The sequence below is a fragment of the Myxocyprinus asiaticus genome, chromosome 11, assembly GCF_019703515.2.
Source record: "Myxocyprinus asiaticus isolate MX2 ecotype Aquarium Trade chromosome 11, UBuf_Myxa_2, whole genome shotgun sequence".
Lineage (NCBI taxonomy): Eukaryota > Metazoa > Chordata > Actinopteri > Cypriniformes > Catostomidae > Myxocyprinus > Myxocyprinus asiaticus.
In genome coordinates, this window is record NC_059354.1 from 36,965,666 (window position 1) to 36,993,417 (window position 27,752).

Sequence of the window (27,752 nt, forward strand, 5' to 3'; positions counted from 1 at the left end):
ATTTGATGTTAAATATATTTTTATGAATTGTCATTTCTGTTTCTATATTAGCATGTTTGCCTACGTCCGTTATATAGATGACAACGTTCGTCAGATAGTGCCCTTGGACTACATCAAAGACTTCTATCCAAAAGATGTCTTGGATTTTGAAAAAAAAAAAAAAAAAGTATCAGATTCTGTGGAAGAAATCTCCAGATGACCTGGGTCACTTCTACAGGGCACAAATACTCAAACTGGCTGGTAGGTTTGTGGAGCTACACTTTACCCCCTAAATGTATCTGGCCATTTTATCCTGAAATAAGTATATCCTGGTCAAACTCTCTGTTGCACTGCTAGACACCATAGATGTGACACTTGCAGCCCCTGCTACAAAAGTTTCTGATAACAACCCCTAAACAGTTGTACTGCTGACTGACACAGAACTTTGAACTTGTTTTGTGTGTGTGTGTGTTTGTTTGTTTGTTTGTTTGTTTTTACAGTGACCATTACTTGTATTTAGATTAAAATGTCTTTCTTCTGTTGAACAGAAAGTGAAGAGGAATTAAAGTGTGCGCGAGTCTCTATTCCTCCGCTCCAAAGTGACGAGGAAGACTGCTCATCTACAAAAAGCTCCATTAATCCAACTGTAGGCTATGTGATGTGTTTCTCTAAATCAATACCAATAACTCCATGGACAAGAACCTATGATATTAATATACTACAGTATCCTTACATTGTATAAACTTTATTGCCAGACATTGTCACCTATCTCCTATCTCTCATTAACATTTGCATTTATTCATTTACAAGCGACTTACAAATGAGGAACATTGAAAGCAATTTGTCGTAAGAGCCAACAGTATTCTTAGTACACAATGCCAAGTTTAAAGTGTAGCAAGATTAGTACACAAGCTAGAGCAGAGTTGAACTGCAGAAAAGAAGAGAAAGAAGACAAGCTTTTAAATAGTAAGTACCTCTGTTTATGGTTGTGGATTGATCAAATGCTTGTGGAAGAGCTGTGTCTACAAGTTTTTCTTGAAAGTAGTGATGGTCTCAACAGATCGGGTGGAGGATGGCAGTTCGTTCCACCAAAGAGGAACAGAGAAAGCTTTTGGAAAGCGACTTGGTGCCTCCTTGTGAGGAAACAACCAAGCGCTGCTTGTTCACTGACTGTAAATTGCAGAAGGGAACATACACTTGTACAAGTGTATTGAGGTAGGAGGGTGCTGTTCCAGTGGCCATCCTGAATGACAGCATTAAAACCTTGAATTTGATGCATGCGTCTACAGGTAGCCAGTGGAGTGAGACCAAGAGATGTATGATGTTTGCCCTCTTTGATTGACTGAAGACTAGACGCGCTGCCACGTTCTCTCACCTATGACCTATCTCTGTCAATTTTGAAGGAATAACAATAATAAAAAATAAAAATATAAAGAATAAAAAATAAAAAGTATAAAAATTCTGTCATTATTTTCTCACCATTATCAGATTTTTCCCACAGATTTCTGTTTTTGCAGCGGGGAGAGACCTGGAACTGATTCAAACTAATAACATGTAAACCTTTTAATTTTCATTGTGCATCACACAACACAATGGAAAGACGAGTTGTCTTGAGTTGCTGGAAATTCAGCAGCGATGTGGTATTTTCAGCAGTGTCATATGTAATGTTAAGCCAGAGACTATTTTGGTATAGTGCTGTGGGAAGCACTGAATTATGTTGCTCTAAACCTGTATGACTTTCTTTCTTCCTCAGAACACAAAAGCAGCTATTTAAAAAAATGTCATGTTCGTTCTTGTCCATACAATAGCAGTGGACAGTGACAGTCTCTATTCAAGCTTCAAAATAATACAAAAATATCAAAAAAGTATTCCAAACTACCCTGGCCTTGAGTGTTCTAAAGACATAGGATAGGGTTTGGAGAGAACAAAGTGTGTGAATAGGAGGCAGAGAATATTTTCACTAAAAAATGACTTACATTTTTATATATACCCTATAGTACTTGGATTATAAAACATGAGTCACTTTAAAAAAATATTATATTTTTGTGTCCTTTTGAAGCTTGAAAACAGACATGTTTTTTTCAAAGAAAAAACATCATGCAGGTTTAGATCAAAATGTTTTATTTTTGGGTGAACTATCCCTTAAAATGTTTGTTTTTTGTTAGTTTTTTTACATAACCTCATGCTCTTTGTGGAAATCAATGTTGTTTGTACAGCACCAAAATGTGAGAATTAGTCAATGAGAGAACTATTTTTCTGTTTATTTTAAAGTGTGAAAAAAAAAAAAAAAGACAGCAGTTCAAACCATGCAAAAAAGGAAGAATTGAATGGACATCCTGAAAGAGAAAAAAAAAAGGTTGTCCAGAGCAATTTTGACTCGAGAGATGAATATATCCCCATGGCTCTGCACAAGAAGCTACAAGACAAATATTATAAGGTCAAAAAAAGGATGCGAGAGGGGGAGATGGCCAATGAGGAAAAAGAAAAAACAATAAAATGTTTAAAAGAAGAGAAAAGGTAGATGAAGACTGTACTGCAGCAACTAAGGCGGTTAAACCTCCTTCTCCAAAAGGAGCTCTTCCAAAAAAAAAATTCAATTTCAAACTGTTTGGCTATTAATTTTACATGCATGTGTTTAAAGATATTAGAAAGAATAAGAAACTTTCACATGTAATGTATAACATGTGATTTTCCCTTTTTTGGCAACAAAAAATAATAAAAGTATTGCTTAATCTGATATTACAGTAACACAAATGGAGCCACAACCCACTTCTGCAGATCACACTACACTCCCACTGAAGAACATGAGCTTGAAGAACAGACTGCTATGAAAGGACAGGCGGTGACAAGTTATGTGGTAGACAGGAAAACAACAAACTCAAAATATTCCTATCATTTTCATTTTTAAAAAAAATTCAATAAGCCATCCAAATGCCTTCAGTGTTAACAGAAAACAACGGTAGATCTTAATGATTAAATGTATTTATTTAACCCTTATGTTCTGTTTTGGGACATTGTTATGTCCTCTTCAAATAGTAAAAAAACATATGCATCGATATTTTTTTATCCTGATATTTCATGAATTTTCCTAATTACATATGATCTTTTCAGAAATGTGTTTTTTAGTTAATGATAATGTTTCTGATGTCCGCTATGACATAACTACACACATGTGATTTTTGGGGTCATATTGAACCCAGTAATAAATGTTATTGAGAGCAAAGGATTTTCACATGCTTCGAATCTGTTTGGTACCTAAGGTGCAATTTCTCAATACAAAACACTCTCTCTCTCTCTCTCTCTCTCTCTACTCTCTCACACACTCTCTCACACACTCTCTCACACACTCTCTCACACACACACACTCTTTTTCTCTCTCTTGTTCTCTATCATACACACACACACACACACACACACATACACACAATTACATGTAGATGCGATCCTCCTTCAAAGCTATATTGGGCTACGCTTCTTGCTGGAGTATACAGATCAAAAGGTGAGGCTACAAGTACCCTTTGGAATGCAAAGGCTGGTAGAGCTATTTTCCCAGCTACCATGTCTCTTGAAACTTTTCATGTCCTGTCACGAGTCATACGCTTTGACAACAGGGAGACAAGAGTTCACAGGAGGGAACATGACAAACTGGCAGCCATAAAGGATGTTTGGGATAGATGGGTTCAGCAACTGCCCTTCTTCTATAACCCATGTTCCTATGTGTCTGTCGATGAATGTCTTGTTCCGTTCAGAGGAAAATGTCCCTTTCGGCAGTACATGCCAAGTAAGCCTGTGAGATATGGTATAAAGATATGGGCAGCTTGTGATGACAATAATAGCTATGCTTGGAAATTATAAGTCTACACTGGAAAACCTCCTGGAGGTGCATCAGAAAAAACCAGACTATGAGAGTTGTGTTGGATGTCACTGATGGGCTCTCTGGCCATAATGTGACATGTGACAACTTTTTTACTTCATATGCACTAGGAGAAGAACTGCTGAAAATAAAGCTTATAATGTTGGGCACAACAAGAAAAAACAAGACTGAGCTTCGAAAAGAGCTTGTTCAGACTAAAGGAAGGGAGACAACATCGTCCATCTTTGCATTCACTGACACTACTACACTTGTCTCCTACTACCCCCCCAAAAATAAAAATGTCCTCCTGATGAGCACATTGCACAAAGATACATCTTTGAGCACTAGAGATGACAAAAAACAGACATGGTGTTAGATTACAATAACACAAAAGGAGGGGTAGACAACCTGGACAAAGTGGTTGCCACATACAGCTGTCAACGAAAGACCGCTCGTTGGCCCCAGGTAATATTCTTCAACATCCTGGATCAGTGAATACAATTGCGTTTGTGATATGGTGTGCCATCAACAATGAGTGGTGTGGTGGCAAAATGAACCGGAGGAGAATATTCTTGGAGCAGCTAGGATATGCCTTGGTGAGGCCTCACACTGACAGGAGAGAACGCCTTCCTAGGTCACTTTTTGCTGCATCCACTGTGAGGGAGATTCAAAGTCGGCCTGAAGCAATCACTTCTTCAGCAGCTGCTGGAAAAAGTGGATGATGCCAGGTCTGCTCCAGAAAAAATTATTCAAAGACTAACAAAAGATGTCTGAAATGTCATCTTTCTATATACCATTTTTTTTAAATTATTATTATTTTGTGTAATCAAAAGTTATATGGTTATTTTGGATTTCTTTTCTTCTTTTTTTTTTTTCTGAAACGTGCCCTTGAAATGTGCATGAAATTTACATTTGGCTGTCCTGTTGCCCAGACGATGTGTATATAATGTAAATTTGCACATAGTTAGTTTGCCTGGTTAGTGAGTGTGTAGTAAAAAAAGCACTTTTGCATTTACTTAATTTTTCTTTAAAAAAAACAAAACAAAACAAAACAAAAAAAAAACAGTAACATCTGACATAAGTAATATTACTATTTTTGAAAACAATTTTTTTGTGATTTTTTTTTTTCAAACAAAAGGGATATTTATATTTGTTAAATAACATATATAGAACATATACAGCTATATTTAGTTCATTATTTTGTGTAAATTAAGAAATGATATGGTTATTTCTGTATTTAGTTGCTTTTCTGAAATGCACATTCCTATTTCAGTAAATGTAAGAGTTAATGATACACTTATTTCTATTCTTTTATCAGTTCAATAAGCTCAGGATAAATGGAAAGGAACATTTAAGCAGGAAAAAAAAAAGGTTTATTTTATTTAATAATTATAATTAGCATTTTCACACTTTAATCATTGAGGTAACAGTGACCCCAAACAACAAGGAAGTGAAGCAAATCACAACAGAACATAAGGGTTAAAGGTTACTGAAATTTTGGCGACTGGCGTTACCTTTGTCATGGTCAAAGGCCATGTTTCCACCTGGTATTAAGATGAGTTTTCTGGGATCTGATTCGGTGGTCTGCCGAAATGCATTGCTGTTTCCACCTGGTATGAACATTGTCTCCCGTCGCCGCTTGAAATGGGATTTGTCCCCTCTTATTTCATCACACCCTGCATATGGAGAGATAAACAACCTGCCCTCATACCCCCACTCACACACACGCTCATGATAATAAACGCCAGGGGACAAATAAATAACATTACACATAACATTAAATGAGGCCTCCCTGGAGAAAAGAAACACACAAGCATGTAAAACAAATAATCCAACAACAAAATGTACTGCTGGCTTCCTAACCCGCTACCGGACGAGTTCAAGATTACCCCGAAGTCGCAAATAACCCCTCCCAATTTACTCACGGTGTTTTCGCAATAACAGCCAGCCCACGTCCCGGCACGGCAGCTCCGGCAAAAAAAAATTAGCAGTACCAAAACCCCCCCAACAACAGGGATCATTATACTTTTTTTTTCATACTTCTTATACAAAACAGGTGTGTGTAGCCTACTATTCTTCCCCCCGGCGGAACCTGGGGAGCGATACTATAGGTGATTCCTCACCCCTCAACAATTTGTTTGGGATCAGCATTTTACATCGGCGTAACTGTCTAGCAAATGTTTAGACAGACCAACAATATTTGGATATTTATTTGACATTCTTCATCTGGAACTCTTCACTTCTGCAGTAGACAGTGTGTTTCGAAAGCATAGACAACTTGTTATATTAAAATATATTATGTTAATTAAATTCCACCATGAAAGTCTGCACATGACATCCCCGTTCAGTCGCGAGGATTTAATTTATAAATTATATTTTCGTTTAGAAATTAGATTATTTACAACAATATTAACATTACCAGATGTACCCTTAAAACTTAAAAAGGACGGACAGACATAATAATAATTTCCCCATGTTTCCCGTTTTCCTCAAAACATTCCTCCGCTTCCACCATGTAACTGAGCAAACGGCAAAGATGGTTTAGAAAGACCAACAATTTCGAACAAAAAAATAACTCCAGTTGTTACACGACAACGAATGCCATATCAAACATATGTAACCTGATTTTGTCTTGATTAAGGTTTGCAAACCCTTAAATAAATAATAAATGTATTATTCAGCTATAATAGCAACAGAGAAAGCATTAAAAGCTTAAGATTACATGTTTACTGATAGTGGCACCTGGTGGCCAAGATTGGTACCGCATGCAAGAGCGAAAAAAAAAAAAATGTTTTTTTGAAGAGAGAAAAAAAAATTTGGAAGAGAGAAAAAAATTATTTTTTTAAAGAGAGAGAGAGAGAAAAAAAGTTTTTTGAAGAGAGAGAATTTTTTTTTTAGACTTGGGCTCAGGAAGGAACTGACACTTAGTAAGTAGGCCTAATTCATAAATTATTTAGTTACTTCATCAGTCACAACCAGAACCTACCCAATTCATTTGCTACATCTAATTGCATGTATAAGTGCTATGGAGGCTAAATACCCTATTTTGTAGGCTAATTCATAAGTTATTTAGATTCATAAGTATTGAAGATACTGTAAGTCCTCACAGCAACGTTTCCATTCCTGTCAAATATCAAATATGGCGCTCCTCAGAATAAGGTCTATTGCATGATAAAGACGTTGTTAATTACTTGGTATTGGTCTACATCTACCCTAATAGTTAACCAGAACAGGATGAATTTAGCTCACTTTCTCTCCACCATTGACTGCAGAAGGTTAATATGTGTTAAGACTCCCCTGCAGAACTGATTGAAACAGTGCAATTTTCATATCACCAGAACCTGAATTTGAAAAAGCCTCAGAATTCATGATCTTGAAAGAAGACTGGGTGTAAATTGATGTTATCGAAAATTTTTGCTGTTAATTTTAAATATTTGAAAATATTTTGTGTGAATTAACCTAAAAATAAAATAAAAAATCAGGTTGTGAAATTCAAGTTTTTATTATTCAAGTGGTGGATTTCAGGTCGCGAAATTCAGGTCTCAATATTCAGGTTGTTGAATATGAGTTGAAAATTCAGGTGGCACAATTCGAGGATGACATCCGGGAATGCAAGGAAGAGCAAACGAGCGTCGATGTAATCCATCATTCTCTTGGACAATCGCAAAGCGATGGAAACAGTTCAAAGGTCATTTTAAATGAATTAATGAATATATACAGTACGTTATAGATATATAGCAGTAAATATATACAGCCTACATTTTAATAATGTGCAAAACGTCTTTTCTTTGCTCCTTGGCAATTCACATTAAACGAATCTGCTGCAAAGGCTATTAAAATTATTCACGTGAACGCATACATGACCAGAATACACACAATCCCAGCTGATCCATAACACAGGCCAATCTCAGCGGTACATCAACGTAAACATTATGATTAGATAAGATGATTAACAAATATAAAACCGAGGTATGAATTCTAGTGTGTAAGTAAATTTTTTTGTTGTTGGATTTTTTGGGTAAATAAATATACATGTTTATAATGTGTATATCTCTAAAGAGATCTGCATAAAATAATATATGTATAAAGGGTAGTTTACTCTCTACACCTTTTTCTAAAATCAATTTGGTCAATTTGCATAAACCTATGATTATTTATTAATTTACATGTCTTTTTGAGTTGTATGACGGGAAATAAATAAACATAAACATCTCTCATTCAGAAGTTTCAAATGTTTTTGTGTTGTTTTGTGGTCTGATTAAAATACAAAACGTCTGTGATGATCACATTTGTATGAATGTAAGAGCTGCTTTTAACTCGTGAAGAACACACAAAAAGCAAAAGCAACAGAGGCAGTGTTTATGACTAATGTTTACATTGTAGTCTGGTGGTGTGAATAAAGTCTGTTCTTCATAATCGTATGTGTTGTTTATTGACCAACATTAGTATATACACATAAAACATATACTGTAAATTGACATTATAGTGCTTTATTATTATTATTATTATTATTATTATGTGTTACAATCATGACATACCATGATGTTATGACTATACATGAATGAACATATAAAGTATACTGTATTTGGTACACAGATAACTTAAATGTCTAAATAAAGATGAAACATATAAGTGTTATATCTGTTCTCCCCCTTCATCGCTTCTTGACTTGGGTGAAATGAAGCCGTCACCTGAATAAGAATACTTTATAGGCCTCTGTATTATTATTATGTTTTGTATGTGTGTGTGTGTGTGTGTGTGTGTGTGTGTGTGTGTGTAATACTTAAAAGAAAATGTGAGGAAGAAAAAGACTGACATTTAAGGTTAAATGACTCATGTAATGATCACTTTTGATCTTTCACGCATGCATTACATGCAAAACAAAATAAACTATAACGGAATACTGCTGTTTAATTTTATTAAGGGGTACAATGCAAATGCATATATTAAAGAACACTTCTGTAAAGTATATAGATGGAGCCCAGATTTGTATTATTGCAGTTAAAATGAGGTAATTTGATTATTCGTTTCCACTGGTAAATGTCCTTTGCCCATATGATTAATAAATTAGGTTCTTGATTAAACTTGCTGTTAGGTGAAGGATCCAATTTAATGATTAAGTTAATCTTTTCTTCAAAACACATTAATGAAACATTATAAGTATCCCTAAAGTATACCTTTTTGTTTTTTTCACAGTGTTGTTGTCACAGTTGTTTAAAATTACTTTTGAACTGTTTCCATCGTTTTGCGATTGTCCAAGGAATGATGGAGTACATCGACGCTCGTTTGCTCTTCCTTGCATTCCCAGATATCATCCTCAAATTTTGCCATCTGAATTTTTCAACTCATATTCAACAATCTGAATATTGAGACCTGAATTTCACGACCTGAAATCCACCACTTGAATAATAAAAACTTGAATTTCACAACCTGAATTTTTTGGAGGTGAATTCACACAAAATATTTTCAAATATTTAAAATTAATAGCAACATTTTTTGATAACATCAAATCACACCCAGTCTTTTTTCAAGATCATGGATTCAGAGGCCTTTTAAATTCAAGTTCTGGTGATATAAAAATGACACCACACAGTGCTTTTCCATACTGTCTTCACATGACCTCTCTTAAAGTGGACTGTGCAGCAACAGGCCTACCAGTTCATGCACCTGCAGTGAATTGTGGTGAATGAATTTGTGACAATACACTAAAAAATCATTTAAAAATGTACACATTATACAATACAATTTGATGGAATTGTGTTGTGAAATTGAAATGTGTAAATCTTAAAATTATTTTTTGAGTGTATCATCACAAATTCATTCACCACAATTCACTGCACTTGCATGAATTAGTAGGGCAATTGCACAGTTCACTTTAGGAGAGGTAATGTGTAGAAAATACCTACTGTTGCTAGGTAGTGATTTATGATGTAATATAGAACAAGCCCCTGGTCTTTCTGTAAATAGTATTTTACACTTCTCTTCCTGATAGTATATTATCTGGAAATAGTAGCCAATATTATTCTTCTGTTTGGTCAATTGTGGAATTCTGCTGTTAAATATTTTTGTATAATGACCGCTACACTGTGAAATTGTCTGTTGTCCCGGAAAAGCAATTTTCTATATATCTGTGCTAGTCTTATGTCTGTTGAATCACTCTCTTTGATACAATCTCATATAATGAAATCATTTCTACTCAAATAAATATCTCATGCCCATTTATTTATTTATTTGATAATTAAGTCAAGTGTCAAGTCAAGTGACTTTATTGTCATTTCAACCATTTACAGCAGGTACAGTACACAGTGAAATGAAACAACATTCCTCCAGGTCCATGGTGCTACATAAAAACAACACAGAACTTCATGAGACTACAAAGAAATAAATAAGACTACACAGAACTACACAGGACTACATAAAGTGCACATGTGCAAACAGCGCAAGACAGTACAATAATTACTAAAACAGGACAATAGGTACAGTAAAGGACAGTGCTGTGCCAACCAGTACACAGTTCTGGTGTGGAATAAAGTGCAAAGGTATTACAATATAATAATAAATGCTGTAAAATGTAAACATAATACACTAGTTAGCAGCAACAAAAAAAAAAAAAAAAAAAATGTAGATGGTCAATACAATATTTGTTTACAGTGTTTTCACAGCAATTTAAGAAAGAAATTAGCAAAAGTCGCAAAGAGAGTGGAATGGTGTTCATTTGAGTGTGAATGTGTGTGTGTGTGTGTGGGCAGGTTTAAGTGGTTTACGAGGACTTTTTTTTAGGTTACAAGGGTATTATGCTATAAATGTGGTTTATGTGGACATTTCTAGTGTCCCCATAATTTAAATCGCTTAAAAAACATACTAAAAGAGTTTGTGTGAGGAGTGCATGGGGTCATACACAATGCTGGTGGCTTTGCGGATGCAGCGTGTGGTGTAAATGTCTGTGATGGAGGGAAGAGAGATGATCTTCTAATTAGCCATGCAATTAGCAATATTTTGTGATAATGACCCTCTGAATGTGCAATATGCTTTATTTATAAACTGGCCTCTTTATGATTTAGCTGAAATTGGCTTACATCAATAGGACATATTCAGACACATAATTTATCCAATTTACAAAGAGGTCAATTAATGTAAGCACTTGTTTTGGAACATTAATTTTAATGAAATATTAATTGCAACTGTTTTTCAGAGTGATCTGCCATATAAGCAATTGGTGAACTTGACTGCCTGAGAGCTTTTTAGCATCTCAGAAATCAATATTATGAGATCAATGGCTCTCTGTTGAAGTGTTTTTCCCTCAGCGAAATCTGTGTCACACATACACAGGGTCACAAAAGAACCACAAAAAGGGCCGTACAGACCTCAACACATTAAGCTGTGCGGCTCAATAGAAGTTTCAAATAACATTTTGAGAGCATACAAATGGAGATATTGCAAAATGACCAACTTCACTGATGAAGACCTGGACCACTATTTACAAAATCAGGTGACCTACTTCTGTTGTCATGGGTTCATTAATGTACTGTGATTTCAAACTTATATGACTTTAATTGCAGTAAAAAAAAAAAAATCAGATAGCTAAAAGATAAGTACATAAGTACAAAAGTACATATCTATTCTGTAATGTTATGCTGGTTTGGCTAGTTAACAAACCCTTTGTTGTGGACATTTTATTCAGTGTGTTTGATGCTAATTTCGTACCGCTGTGTTATTGATGGCCAAATGTGTTATTGTCAGGTGGATCTCAGACATCGACTGGTTTCAAAGTCTGTAGAAGAAGTGCAGAAAATCATAAAAGATCTTACAGCTGAGGTCAGCTCAAAGGATGCTCGTTTCCAGTCCATTGCAAACTCTGGAGTTCACAATACCAGACTCAAAGTAATTAAACAAAATACTTCATGTAGGCCTATTGACTATCAGACAAATAATTACTATTAATTATGAATGCATTTATAACATCATAACTCCTGTGGTTGTATTTAGGATCAGCCAGCATTAGTGTCAAAATGGGCTGCGTTACTCCAGGGAAAATGTGCATTCAACCCAGCCATCCAAGTAAGAAAAATTCATATAAACAGCAAAGTTGTAATCTGTAGTATCATTTTAACTGGTGTTATTCTATAACATGGATTTAGCCTCAATATAATTTCACTGTAAATAAAAAAAAATGTCTTGTCAGGTAAATTAAAAATGTGTTTCATGCATGGTAACATCTATGAAATCAACCTTACTACATTAGGTTACAGCAATGAAAGTCATTTGTAACAGTCAGATATAAATAGCTCCTTAAAGGGACAGTTCACCCAAAAATGAAAATTCCGTCATATTTTACTTATTTTACATATTTAACTAATGTTGTTGCAAACCTGTATGACTTACTTTCATCAATGGAACACTAAGGAGATTTCTAAAGGAGATGTTAGGTAGAATTACAGCCTCAGCCACCATGCGATGAAAGTGAATAGTGACTGAGGAAACATAGAAGTAATCCATAAGACTCAAGTGGTTAAATCCATATCTTCAGAAGCGATAGGAGTGGGTGAGAAACAGATCAAATTGCAAGTTCTTGTTTTACTCTGAATTTCCACTTTCACTTTTACATCTGAAAGTCAAATGTGGTCCCTGTTTAGTTTCAATTTCACATCTGAAAGCGAAAGTTAAAGTGGAGATTTAGAGTAAAAAAGGACTTAAATATTGTTGTGTTTCTCACCCACACCTATTATATTGCTTCTGAAGATATGGATTTAAACACTGGAGTCATATGGATTACTGTTTCCTTTATGTGATTTTTGGAGCTACAAAGGTCTGATCACCATTCACTTGCATTGTATGGACCTACAGAGCTGAGATATTATTCTAAAAATCTTCGTTTGTGTTCAGCTGAAGAAAGAAAGTCATACACATCTGGGATGGCATGAGGGGGAGTAAATGATGAGAGAATATATATATAGTACATTGTCCGTTCACAAAGTGTTAAATGTGTCCTGCTGGTTATGCATTGGATTGTGGATTTACTATTAGATTTGGATTTTGATATTTGCTAATTTCTTCAGGTGCTCTGTTCCTGATCTCTGTGCCTCTGCGGGGCCTGATGGGCTTTAAGGAGAGGCGAACACGACAGTGGCGGTACTACATGCTGAGTGGCTCTTGTCTCCTCTCGCCTGTCCGTGAGCCAGAGAAGCTCCACCAGTGGCTTGAACTGGAGAGTTTCATCAACACAAGTCAGGAGTGGCATGATGCCAGCATGACTATAGAGGGTGATATTGTGCCAGCCAAGGTGGTGAATGTTTTCAAGGAGCATCTGGAGACATCCATAAAGACCTGTGGACTAACAAGTCAGAGTATTCATAGTGTCCACTTGTTTACTCACACAGTAAAAGAGAGAACACATTGGAAAGAGCTCTCTCTTTTACTCTCTCTTTCTGTAGAAAGTAAGACTAGGTCCCTATCTGTCACTCATTCGACGTTGTGTCGATGTAGTGACACTAGGGATTGCTCTTGGGAGCCCCAAACACCTCTGATCTTTGAGAAAAGGCCAATGGGAATTGGCGAGTGGAATTTGCATGCCACTCCCCCGGACATATGGGTATAAAAGGAGCTGGCTCGCAACCACTCAATTAGATTATTTCTTCGGAGCCGAGTGGTGTTGAGCAGCGAGTTCCACTGCCATTCCATTCACCTCATATCAAGAAGTGTATGCTGTTGGATATACGGCACATTTCAGCGGCTTTCTCCCCCTCTGCGCGATTGATGCAGAGTATGCCCCTGGGCGCTTTGACAGCTGAAAGAGTATATATTCTTGCAGAAACAGAGTATATTTCCTCTAAAAGACTGCACACTGACGGAGAGTGTCTTTTTAAAGATGCCTTTCCATCTGTGTGTAGTTCCTAGATGCGGTCGCTATCTCTCTGACAACTCTGACGGCAACGAGCGCTGTCTTACGTGTCTGGGCCATAATCATGTTGAGGCGGCATTCGTGGCTGGCTCATGTCCTCACTGCGAGAGCATGACCATGGCAAAGTTGCGGTCATGGCTTTCCTTCTACCCTCCCCGGGCCTTCTACCTACGGGTACGAGGCCAGGTCAGTTAGCGCTGGGGGCGATTTGGGGACCTCATTGGGAGTGATTCTGCCAGGTAATCCCCCGCAGACCTCCCATTCCCCGGTATGCTCGTTTGCACCGGTCGAGCTCTGGGATGAGACAGGCAGCTCGCCTCAGGGCGAGTTTAATGTCTCTTTCAGAGCTCGTGAACAGGATGAGCTCTCGATCGCAGCATCGGAGAGCGGGTTGGCGCAGTCGGATGCTGAGGTCTCGACTGGGCTTCCACCTTTGGGTGTGGTCGCCCAGTCTGAGGCTGACGTGGAGCTGATCACCATACTTGCCCGGGCCGCCGCGAGCGTCGGGCTGGAGTGGAACCCTCCACCCTGCCCTGAGCCCTCGCAGCATGACGATTGGATCCTGGGTTCGGAGCGCCACTCACGGCCGCGCCCTGCCCCAGTCCCATTCTTCCCGGAGGTGCACGAAGAACTCACGAAGTCGTGGCGGGCACCTTTTACTGCCCAGACCCGATTTCTGGGTTCGTCCACTCTCACTGCCCGCAAAACGCCGCCACCTGGCAGAATTGCCCGAGACTCCAGGGTCTGTAAGTCTACGTCGTCTCTGGCGGCCAAAGCTTACAGTGCCACTGGACAGGCCGCCTCCGCCCTGCATGCCATGTCCCTCCTGCAAGTACACCAGGCCAAAGCATTGAAAGAGCTGCTTGTGGGTAGTCCTGACCCCGAAGTGATGCAGGGGCTGGGCTCGGTGACCGATCTCGCCCTCTGGCCCCCGCCTTCGAGCACCCGGTCGTGGCACACCCACTCAGCTGCTCAGCCCCCTCCCCCGTCGCTGACCAGTCCTACGCTGGGTATACGGAGCAAGGTAAGTGCGTTTCACCTCAGTGTGAGGCGAGAATGCCACTGCCCTCCGTGAGGAGATCGCGACTCTTCTGCGGAAGGACGCGATAGAGCCGGTCCCTCCAGCCAAGATGAAGAAGGGGTTCTACAGCCCCTACTTCATTGTGCCAAAGAAAGGCAGTGGGTTGTGGCCAATCTTGGACCTGCGAGTACTGAACTGGGCCCTGCACAGACTCCCGTTCAAGATGCTGACACAGAAACGCATTCTGTCATGCGTTTGGCATCAAGATTGGTTCGCAGTGGTAGACCTGAAGGACGCGTACTTCCATGTCTCGGTTTTACCTTGGCACAGGAACAGGTTATCCTCGTGGTGCCGTACTGGCCCACCCAGACTTGGTTCTCGGAACTCATGCTCCTCGTGACAGCCCCTCCCTGGCGAGTTCCCCTGAGGGAGGACCTCCTCTCTCAGGGACGGGGCACCATCTGGCACCCATGCCCCGACTTCTGGAATCTCCACGTCTGGCCCCTGGATGGGACACGGAAGATCTAAGTGGCCTACTACCGGCGGTGGTAGACACAATCACTCAGGCCAGGGCTCCCTCTATGAGGCAGCTGTATGCCTTGAAGTGGTGTTTGTTCACAAATTGGTGTGCTTCCTGAGGCAAAGACCCCCAGAGTTGGGTTGGTGCTTTCCTTCCTGCAAGAGAGGCTGGAGGGGCAGCTGTCCCCCTCCACCTTGAAGGTGTACATGGCCGCTATAGCGGCGCACCACGACGCAGTGGACCGTAAGTCCCTGGGGAAGCACGACCTGATTATCAGTTTCCTGAGAGGCGCCAGGAGGTTGAACCCTCCTAGGCCGTGCCTCATTCCCTCGTGGGATCTCTCTGTGGTCCTGTTGGGCCCCGTTTGAGCCCCTGGAGTCAGTTGAGCTAAAGGCAGTCTCATTAAAGGCTGCCCTCCTGACTGTGCTCACGTCCATCAAGAGGGTTGGGGACCTGCAGGTGCTCTCTGTCAGTGACACCTGCCTGGAGTTTAGTCCAGAATACTCTCACATGGTCTTGTGACCCCGAACGGGCTTTGTGCCCAAGATTCCCATGACTCCTTTTAGAGATCGGGTGGTGAGCCTGCAAGCGCTGCTCCGGGAGGAGGCAGACCCAGCCTTGTCGTTGCTGTGTCCTGTGTGTGCTTTGCACATCTACTTGGATAGCACGCAGAGCTTTAGATGCTCTGAGCAGCACTTTATTTGGTGGACAGTGGAATGGGAATGCTGTCTCCAAACAGAGGCTTGCCCACTGGATCGTGGATACCATCGTTTTGGCATACCAGGCCCAGGGCGTGCCCTCCCCCTTGGGGTTACGAGCACACTCCACGAGGAGTGTGGCATCCTCCTGAGCACTAGCCAATGTCACCTTTTTAGCAGACATCTGCAGAGAAGCAAGCTGGGCATCACCCAATACCTTTACGAGATTTTCCATTCTCCGGGTTGAGCCGGTTTCGTCCCGTGTGTTGTCAGGTATGAACAGGTAAGTTGCGGGACAGCTGGCCGGGTGTACCGCTTGCGCACAGCGCCTTTCCCCTCCGGGACCAGTACGTGTGCTAGGATGCCCTGTACTGCGTTAGGTGCTCCACATGTGCTGGTTACCAGTGATAACCCCTTGTGATGTATTTTCTGCAGTACGGTTTCCCTGTTGGTAAATCCGCATCTCCCTTGGGCAGAGCCCCCTCTGCCTCTGGTCGCTGTGTTTGTAGAGCTCCTCCCCTCCAGGTAGGACCTACCACAGCACCTCTTCCACGTGTGGTTGGCAAGCCCATGTGTCATATTTGCCACATGTTAATCTCCCCTTCGGGTAGGATGTGGTCTCAGTGGTATCTTTCCCTCCTGGAGAAGAACTCCTTCCCCGACGCGAATACATATGGCCCCAGCTGAAAAAAGTTTTCACTCTATGGGGAGAAAAAAAAGAGAGAAAAGGCAGCTGCTGGCACGGCCTGTTCCCATTGTAGATACGTCTTGTCCCTGGTTCAGCCAGTTGTGGCGTTTTGTATAGGGATCCCTAGTGTCACTACATTGACACAACATCGAGTGAGTGACAGATAGGGAACGTCTTGGTTACTGTTGTAACCTCCGTTCCCTGATGGAGTGAACGAGATGTTGTGTCCCTCTTGCCACAATGCTGTACTACTCGTTGAAATGGCCGGGACCCTGTCTCGACTCCTCATTGCAAAACCTGAATGAGTGGTTGCGAGCCAGCTCCTTTTATACCCGTATGTCTGGGGGAGTGGCATGAAAATTCCCATTGGCCTTTTCTCAAAGATCAGAGGTGTTTGGGGCTTCCAAGAGCGACCCCTAGTGTCACTACATCAACACAATGTCTCGTTCCCTCCATCAGGGAATGGAGGTTACAACAGTAACCGTGATGTTTTCGAAATTACATTTCTATCCTGTCAGGTTTCCTGCAGTCATGGTAAGCATGGAAATATCAGGGAATTTTTTAATTGTGTTTTCCAGGCCTTAAAATGTTATGGAAATGAATGAAGTCTTAAACGTCATTCAAATATTACATCGGCTTAATATTGCACTTGAGTAAAGCGAGAGTAAGATAATACATGCTCCAAAGCGATAGTAATGTTCAATTTGTGAGCGAATAGTTCTTTAGAGTTATTTTCAATTGAATCGTTAATTGAATTGGTCAAACTGGTTCTCAAATTGGTCTGAATCATTCATTAGCAAATCCGTCTGAATAAAAATTATGGAAACAGTTTACAATAAGGTTCCATTTGTTAATATTAGTAAATGCATTAGGTATCATAAACAAACAAATAACAATATACAGTATGTGTTGTATCATTTATTAATCTTTGTTCATTTTAGTTAATAAAAATACAATTGTTAGTTGTTCGTTCATGTTAGTTCATAGTGTATTAACTAATGTTAACTAATAAAAAAAATTTTTTTTAAATTTTGATTTATAAAATGTATTAGTATATGCTGAAATACATGAACTAAGATTAATACATGCTTAATAAGTATTGTTCATTGTTAGTTAATGTTACCTAATGTTGTTAACTAATGCTCATAAATGGAACCTTGTTGTAAAGTGTTAACAAAATGATTTTTTTTATCCTTTTCTAGTGTTCACATATGACTGGAATTATAATAATAATAATAATTATTATTATTATTATTATTATTATGTTATACAAACTATTATCCCAATACAGATTAATTGACTTGGAGTCCATGGTGATGTAGTTGTAGGAAGGTAATCTACATAAAATAAAGTATCAAGGTTGTTTGGGGATGGTGATATAATACTTAGTGTCTCTACAATGTGTATAATGTTCCATCAGTAAGAGAGTATATGCAGCTTTATGTGGAGATTCCATGAAAAATAGATGAGTTGTAACAAAAAAACAAATCTTTAGCATGAATTAGTATGGTGTTTAAAAAGCTCTACATCTGACAGCATGGCTTTTAGAATCATTGTTACCTCATTGGAGCTGCAGGCTCAATGTGTTAATGGTAAACACATATCTAAACACACAGTCACGTAGCCTATACTAAGAAATCCATCCATACATGCATACGCCATATAATGTATATTGCACATTGTGTGATTTAGCCGAGTAGGTCATTTGTGGTCCTGGAATAACATTTGTATCAAAAACATCATAAGCCAAACCCTGTTTGTAACTCTAACCTACTTTTTAAATATAATTGGTTGATACAAATGTCGATCCAGGGACATATCCTATATGGGTGCACTATACATAAAGTATAACAGCATGTATATAGACTGCATGCAACAGCATTATAACATTAGACATAATAAATTATCCTCATTAAAATTTTCCCATGTATCTTACATTTATTTTTGCCTTTCTGTGTCAGATAAGGTAAGCGTGATGGAGTCGGTTGGGTCAGTGGTGCGTGTTACTGTGGAAACATCAGAGGCACAGATTGAGGCGGATCTGGTTCCCACAGTGGAGCTAATGAACTGCTGGCCAAAGAGAGCTCGGTGGCCCCGCCTCTTTCGGAGATGGCCCTCTATAGAGCGTGCGCACTGCATTAAGGTCAGTGGGAATGCACTAAAATAATCAGCAATATCAAATTCTTATTAACCCTTTAACTTTCTTGGGATTATTTTATTGTTTTATCCAAAACTCTTATTAAAAGACATCTAAATTGCAACCTCCAACCTTTTTTTATGGTGATGTTTTTTTGTTTTTTGTTTTCCCTAGAAGACATAGAACTCTACCATAACCTATCAAAAGATTTTCAGGACTATTTTCAAAACAAATTGCAAACTGTATTTGCATTTTCTTTTTGTGGACACATAAATTGTGACATAATCCAAATGCAACAGCATAATTGTAGAGGGGTTTGAGTAGGAAGAACACGGGAGCCAGTTTCACAGTCCACGTGGGTTAATTTTTAATGTAATTGCTTTTCAGCTTCACAACAAAGTATTGGCTTTTCAGCTTCACAACTAAACTCTTTACAGTGCACACACACACAGTGTCTCTGGTCTCTCTCTGTCTGTCTGTCGTTCCGGAAGCCTTTTAAAGCCTGTTTCCGTCATCACTGAAACGAGATGACAATAACAATATAACAATCCCCAGTGACAGACACACAACCACGTCCCACTCCCCATACCCCCACCAGCAGTTTTCAGTGGTGAAGAAGCAGACGGTGGCGATTCAACACATCCTGCCCCGGCACGGTTCAAGGTCCTGCACCCCGTCTGCTCGTCCCCCTGTGGCTGCAACTCAGGCGGCTCTGCCCTAGCCAGAACTGACCGCTCGGCCCCGGCGTAGAGCCCCTCGCAGGAAGCTGACACCCCCTGTCTCACGATCCGGCACTAAGAGCCCTAGGAAGGCCCACAAGTGCCCCTGAGATGGATGACCCAGGGAAGAAGAGGCCTGCTGGAACCCCTGAGCTGGTATCCAGACCACTCCGTCCCCCAGTGGAGGGCCGGGAGGAGAATCCTGTGTTCCCTTTTGTTTTGTTTTCGCCGCACGCCCAAGGGGCTGCGGTGCCCACATTTTCAAAGAAAGAGCAGTTTCCTCACTCCCCGGGTCACACAGCTGGTGTTTATGGCCGTCGTTATCACTCGCAGCCAGGGTGCTACGAATGTGTTCCCCCCGCCTTCGAGCACCTGGCCGTGGCACACCCACAGCCAGACGGTTGTGACGAGCTGCGAGGGCGCTCAGCCCCCTCCCCCATCGCTGACCAGTCCTATGCTGGGTATACGGAGCAAGGTAAGTGCGTTTCACCTCAGTGAGGGGCGAGAACGCCGCTGCCCTCTGTGCGGAGATCGCAACTCTTCTGCAGAAGGACGCGATAGAGCTGGTCCCTCCAGCCGAGATGAAGAAGGGGTTCTACAGCCCCTACTTCATCGTGCCATGTTTAATGTTAACAATCCCCAGTGACAGACACATGACCACGTCGCACTCCACATACACCCACCGCCCAACTCAGGCCCGGGCCCCGTCCGGCCTGCTAACACCCCCCTCCCCCGTTCCTGGAGAGGAAATCAGCCACAACCATCTGTGGCCTGGCCTGTGGACCACCTTAAATTTGAAGTGCTGAAGTGCCAGTTACCAACGAGTGATCTGCGCATTGGTATTCTTCATACGGAGGAGCCACTGAAGCAGGGTGTGATCAGAGGAGAGGATGAAGGCCCACCCCAGCAGGTAATAGCAGAGGGTTAGGACCACCCATTTGATGGCAAGGCATTCTTTCTCGATTGTGCTGTACTTAGTCTCCCTCAAAGAGAGCTTGCGACTAATGTACAGCACGGGCCGCTCCACCCCCTCCATGTCTCCCAACCCCCTCTCTGATGCATCTATCTGGAAAATGAAGGAGAGAGAGAAGTTAGGAGCATGTAGAAGCGGCCCGCCACAGAGTGCAGATTTCACTCTTGTAAAAGCCTGTTGGCCTGCCACCGTCCATTGGACCAGATCTGGTGCCACCTTTTTAGTGAGATCAGTCAAGGGGCTGGTGACATCAGAAAAACTAGGCACAAACCTTCGGTAGTAGCTAGCCAGCCCCATAAACTGTCTCACCTCCTTTTTGGTCTTGGGACATGGGCGGGCTGCTATTGCCGCGGTCTTATTAATTTGACCCAAGTCATGTTACGTTTCCTCCCTGTCTAGGGGTGGGGGGGAGAAAACTAACAAGTGATAAAGAACAAAATTATTTAAATGAAATGTATATGGAGGTCTTCACTCCAGTCCCAGCCAATAACAACCACAACAGGTTACAATAATAGTTACAAGTTTATTTATTTTCTATGAACACAAAAGGAAGCATTAATACTTTAAGAGGGGACCAGGCCAAAATAATAAACAAAAAAGAGTCTAGCTGATGGGAGGCACAAACTATTTACCCTTACAAATAAAGAAATAGAAAATAAACAACAGAAGTCTAGCCTCACTCCCTATCTAGCCATAAACAGGAGAAAAAAGGTTAACAACAAAAATGGCGCCCACCTCTCTACTGCTTCCATAAATGTTAAGGGGTGGAAATAAGCACACACCCAACAAAGGATTTTATACTCACAAGATTGTAAAGAAAGGCAACTGTTTATCATAGAATGCAACTTCAAGTTCTTATTAACAACAGCACTAAACACCAAAGCTGCACATGCTGGGGCAGGAGGAAAAAGTCTCTTCTAGCTGACTTTCCACCTCAGCTTTATCCACATGTTCGGAGAATCTTATCCATGAGGTGCTGGAACATGGCGGGAGCCCCGAACAGACCAAATGGAAGAGTGACGAATTGGTGTAATCCGAACGGTGTGGAAAACTTCTTTTTCTCTCTGGATAATGGAGTTAAGGGGATCTGCCAATATCCCTTTGTTAAATCCAGTGTCAAATAAAATTGAGGAGGTTGAGGTGGTAAATTTGACGTGCTCCGCCTCTATCCATTCGTTTAACCTCATAATCGAGATCCCCGACTCGCTGTGTAACCTCAAAGGGCCCTTGACAGTTGCTGAGTAATTTTGAGCTCGATCTGGGGAGTAATACAAGTACTTTATCTCCCGGTGCAAATTCCTGTAGCTGGGCACCCCTATTATAGAGCTGGCTTTGTGTCTCTTGAGCTTCGAGCAAATTTTGCTGTGACAACCGACCCAGTGTGTGTAGCTTTGCTCGAAGATCAAGGACATATTGAATTTCATTTTTGCTTTGGGAAGGTCCTTCCTCCCACGCCTCCCATATGACATCAAACACCCCACGGGGCCGACGTCCATACAGGAGGTCGAAGGGGGAAAACCCCGTGGAGGCTTGCGGGACCTCCCTGACTGCAAAAAATAGGGGTTCCAGCCATTTGTCCCGAATTCTAGCATCCTCATGTACGAACTTGCGAATCATATTTTTCAGGGTTCAGTTAAATCGTTCCACCAGCCCGTCAGCTTGCAGGTGATAAACGCTGGTGCGAATTGATTGAATCCCCAGCAATTCATAAAGTCTTCTCAGTGAAGGTGACATAAAAGTTTTGCCTTGGTCGGTGAGGATTTCTTTCGGAATTCCCACCCGGGAGATAATTTTGAAGAGTGCTTCCGCAACACTGTGTGCTGAGATGTTGCATAAAGGCACTGCTTCTGGATATCGAATTGCATAATCCACCAGGATTAATACAATCCGATATCTGTGTGCTGACTGCTCTAATGGCCCAACGAGCTCCATACCAATTCTTTCGAAGGGGGCCTCTATCAATGGTAATGGGCGCAATGGCGCTCTTGGGGTGGCCGTTGGATTCACCAACTGACATTCACGGCATGCCGCACACCATCTGCGTACATCCCTGCGAATACCTGGCCAATAAACGCGGGCCTAAGTGACCCGCCATCGGATTACGGGACTAATAACTGCATTGTATTTTCATACATTTGAGTGTCCTGCGTCACTCGATACAACTGGTCCCTAATAATTGAAAAATACAGATATGTGAGGGCGACATCAGGCTGGAGCTGCTGGCCATTGATTACTCTCACTTGGTCAAACTCGTGCCTAAACTCGTGCCTAAGGGTTTCGTCACGCGACTGCTCTAGAGTGAAATCTCCCTCCGGGAACTTCCTCAGGATGGGAGTGCCGGAGGATTTCCCCTCCTGCATCATCCTGACGCTGAGCAGATGTGGACGGCCCCGGCTCCGCCTCCCCAGCCATCATGTCACACATCGCACACTGAGATTTCGGTTTGCAGGTCCCATCCACATACAACACTTTTAATAATCTTTTAAACCCCGACCAATTTGTCCCCAGAATCAGTCGATGGGTAAGGCGGGAATTAACCGCAGCCTCCACTCTATGTTTTACCACCTGAAATTGAATGATGGTTGTCACTACCGGATATTTGTGAACATCCCCATGCTCACACCTCACCATCATCTTCTGTTTTGTACCCAAAATCCCCGTCATGAACCAAGCCGTGGTGGATCGAGGTTTGATCACAGCCCGAATCCACCACAGCTTGGTATGTATGCCCCTTCATTTTTATCAGTATACAGTATGTCCCTGCTCGATCGGGTGCAGTCTGTGGAGTGTTGGGGACACGTCTCCACCTCCATTGCTGGACACCGGTTTAGGGCGTGTCTCGGTTCCCCCACAACTCCGACAGACCGGTCCAGGCTTCCATGGAGTGGGTATAGGGTGAGACGGAGGAGACGGAGGAGAGGGAGGAACAAGAGGAGGAGGAGCAAGAGGGGGAGAGAGAGAGATCTGGACTGCTCCCCGGCTTCCAGGTAGGCCGCCATGTGGGCTTTGGTCAGCTGGACGGCTCATCCAGCGACATGGGGCGATGGCACTGGACCCAGTCCACAGTTCTTTAGGGCAGGCGAATGGTTAGCTGCTCCAGCACCATCAGCTCGATTACATCTTCCTTGCCACGGCCTTCCTCGGCTAGCACCCATTTCTGGCAGGCATTACGGAGCTGCTGGGCAAATGCAAATGGGCAGCATCGCTCAGGGTGAGGTAGCGGAACCGCTGGTTGTGTTGTTCTGAGGTGCAGCCAACCCGTTGCAGGACAGCAGTCTTCAGCTTCACATAATCCAGGCGGTCCTCAGCTGGCAGTTGCTGCGCCGCGAGCTGGGCCTCCCCAGAAATCAGCGGCAGCAGGTGGAGTGCCCACTGGGTTCGCGCCAGACGGAGGCGGTGGCTAACTGCTCAAAGAAACTCACAAACACCTCCGGCTCGTCTTAGGGGCCCATCTTCATGAGCAAGAGTTGCGGCTTCATCGCTGCCTCCAGGGTCGTGGCGGGGGATCTGCCTGGAGCTAGCCAGCTCTGTAAGGCCTGCCGATCCTCTGCCTGTGCTTAGAGGAGCTCCTGGAAGTGGCATTCTTGTTCAAGGAGAGCTTGCTGGTGAGTCTCCTGGATGCTAGCCAAGGAACAGTTGACTTCGCCCAGCGGTGAGGTGTCCATGGTGACCAGTCTTCTTCCTTATCCCGGGTTTTGGCACCAGTGTAGAGGGGTTTGAGTAGGAAGGACACGGGAGTCGGTTTCACAGTCCACGTGAGTCAGTTTTTAATACAATTTCTTTTCAGCTTCACAACAAAGTATTGGCTTTTCAGCTTCACAGCACGCACACACACAGCATCTCTGGTCTCTCTCTGTCTGTCTGTTGCTCCGGCGGCCTTTTAAAGCCCGTCTCCATTGTCACTGAAATGAGACACAGGTGTTTAATTTTAACAATCAACAGGTGATGGCCCTTATCGCTTCCTCTCTCCCCAGTGACAGTCACACGACCACGTCCCGCTCCACAGTAATACCGTTTGCATTTTCATTTACACAAACGTGCAAAGTCTGCCAAATTTCCGTTGAAAAAATCAAGTCCATTTGCAGTTGCATTTCCTATGTGTTACGATTTATGACCCTGTCATATTGAAAAACAATATTAATTACCCGTTTTCTATTTCACTTCCTCTGCATCCCGTATGGAGCCTGCCAAAATTTAAAAAAATGGAATAGCAATTCCCTTTTGCATTTGCATTTTCGATGCCTTACACAGACACCTGTCAATCAGTATTGAGGGTGGGAGTTTATACTGTGGGCATGTTTGTAATTGGAAGTGACGTCAGTCACAATCGACTGTATTTTAGAGCACCTGCTGCCTTGCTGACAATGGCCAAGAAGGAGATGTGCATTTGTGTACATTACTTTATTTAAACTGTCCACTAGGGATGGGAAACAAAGCTGAGTGAAGCTCTGATGTCTTCTGCTGAGTGTTTCAGGAAAATTTTCAAAGGCTTGGGAGTAATGAAAACCATCTGGCGGTTGGTCAGATATAAAGCAGTCATAAACCTGGGTTTGCAACTCCGTTGGATGGAGTGCCTGTTAAAGTTTTAATCCATAATGCACAAATAAAAGCCTTACAACACTAAGTGTGTTCATTTTAGCTTCTGATAAAATATGATTCACGCATTAAAGTGTGGCAATACATTTCAATAAGAATGCATCTGATGCAATGTAATAATAATAATAATAAAAATAATAAAAATAATACATAAATATGAGTTGTTTGAGGCAAGTAAATCGTGTGTTTTCTTATTTTGTGGTTTTTATATTTGTAAGACAGGATATATGATAATGTAATATGAAGGCCATTTCTAATTATACTTAAACTTGAAGCACTCACATGACTGGACAGAAAGTGAGGCCAGAGCCCTTACAAAATGAAGCCTGCAAGGTTAGCATAGAATAGCACAACACGGTGGTCCCATAGACATTCTATGGGCGGTACACTGATGAGGAGACAAAAGGAAGTTCTTTTTGAATGGATATGGAGAAGATGCTTCATGATCAGAATCAGAATCAGAATGAGCTTTATTGCCAAGGGTTCTCACGTACACAAGGAATTTTTTTTGGGGGGGTGATAGGAACAAGTGCACACAGAACATTACAGTGAAACATAGAATATAAAACAAAGAAAGAGTATAAATATAAATATAAATAATAGGACATATAACAGAATTCTTCTGAAATCCACCATCATCTCCACTGTTTTGAGCGTGTTCAGCTCAAGGTTGTTGTGACCCAACCAGACAGCCAGCTGTTCAACCTCCTGTCTGTAAGCAGACTCGTCATCATCACGGATGAGGCCGATGACTGTGGTGTCATCTGAAAACTTCAGGAGCTTGACAGTGGGGTCCTTTGCAGTGCAGCCATTCGTGTACAGGGAGAAGAGCATTGGAGAGAGACCACATCCCTGAGGAGCACCAGTGCTAATAGTGAGGGTCCTGGATGTGAGTTTCCCCAGTCTCACTAACTGCTGCCTATCTGTCAAAAAGCTGGTGATCCATTGACAGATTGGGGTGTGTCAGGCATGACGTTATTGAAGGCTGAACTGAAGTCCACAAATAGGATCCTTGCATAAGTCCCAGGTCTGTCGAGGTGTTGCAGGATATAATGCAGTCCCATAATGACAGCATCATCCACAGACCTGTTTGCTCGGTAAGCAAACTGAAGTGGGTCTAGCAGTGGTCCAGTTATGTCCTCCAGGTAGGCCAAAACCAGTCTCTCAAACGACTTCATGACCACAGATGTGAGAGTGACAGGTCTGTAGTCATTACGTCCTGTGATTTTTTTTGGGGGGGCGGGGGACTGGAATGATGGTGGAGCATTTGAAGCAGCAGGGAACTTCACACTGCTCCAGTGATCTATTGAAGATCTGTGTGAAGATGGGGGCCAGTTGGTCAGTGCAGACTTTCAAACAGGCAGATGAAACACCATCTGGGCCTGAAGCTTTCCTAGTCTTTTGTTTCCGAAAGACCCGGCACACATCCTCCTCCCAGATCATAAGTGTAGATTGAGTAGCAGGAGGGGGAGGAGGAGGGTTCCAGGAGGTGTTGGTGTGTGTGAAGTGAAGATCAGAGCAGGAGAGGGGTGTTAGACTGGGCTTTTTAAACCTGCAGTAAAACATATTCAGTTCATCAGCCATTAGTTGACTCTCTACAGAGCAAGGGGGAGGTGTCTTGTACTTGGTGATGCTTTTCAGGCCTTTCCACACAGATGCAGCTTTTCAGAGTAGCTTCTTTTAGCCACTGTGATTTCCTTAGTCAAGTGTCTTTCTGGCCTGGTTGTACAATATTTTATCTCTAATTCTGTAAGCATCCTCTTTGGCATGACGAAGCTGTCTGAGTTTTCCTGTAAACCATGGTTTAATCATTATTGAATGATAAGAATGTCCTAGTGGGAATGCATATATCCTCACAGAAACTGATATATGATGTGTTGTGGCAGATTCCCCACAACAGTCATCGAAACACAGTCGAGTCAAAAATGTCTCAGAGGTGCAAAGTTCTGATTCCAAAAATAGACTTTTATTATAGAGTAACAAAGCCGAGGAAGTCCATGGAGCATCTGAACTTACACTTCAGAATCATGCATTTTTTATACAGTTTCTGTTCCCCCTTATCTCTTTGAGTGATGGCCTCTTCATCCAATAAAATCATTTTATGCCTCCCTAGTTTCATCTTCGCTGTCTCCCTTCTAACTGGTCATCCTGACCCAGCTTGCTTCAATGATGGCAAAAGCATGACTATTTCATTTCATATGCATAAAACATACTGTAATCACTTCATTGGTTACATATTTTATAGTAATAAACAATCAGTACTTTCTGCATTAAATTGATTAGTATATTAAATGTTTTCCTTTATTACAATCATTGGTTACACACATTCCTGTTAGATGGGAAATGTGTGCACACCCACAGGCATTTGTTTCATCTCGTTTCTAGCACTAATTAACGCACATGGATCCTCTGCCTCTTTCAGGCAGGTACCAGGCAGTGCCTGGCTTTGTTCTTATTGAAACATTAGATCATCCCTTTAGTATCAATACACACATTTTTTCTGGATCATACACAGAAAGGGTCATTCACAGAAAGGCTGTAATTCTCCATCAAGCTGCATTTTTCCACTGATTTGCACTTTGGTTATTAAACTGAGTAAATGATAATTAAATAAATAAATGAATGATTAAATATCTAACATATTGAATAATAACATTCATAATCCAGTTA

At 41.7% G+C, this 27,752-nt stretch overlaps 1 protein-coding gene across 1 annotated transcript in view; it reads left to right on the forward strand.

Annotated features, from left to right (window-relative positions):
• Positions 1–10,249: 10,249 nt before the first annotated feature.
• Positions 10,250–27,752, forward strand: part of LOC127448530 (protein mab-21-like 3) — a 28,920-nt gene continuing 11,417 nt past the window's right edge. The window contains exons 1-5 of the mRNA XM_051711152.1: positions 10,250–11,321; positions 11,573–11,713; positions 11,819–11,912; positions 12,889–13,170; positions 18,619–18,800. Of these exons, the coding sequence (XP_051567112.1) occupies positions 11,274–11,321; positions 11,573–11,713; positions 11,819–11,912; positions 12,889–13,170; positions 18,619–18,800 (747 nt within the window). The 5' untranslated portion in view covers positions 10,250–11,273. The remainder of the gene's footprint in view (positions 11,322–11,572; positions 11,714–11,818; positions 11,913–12,888; positions 13,171–18,618; positions 18,801–27,752) is intronic.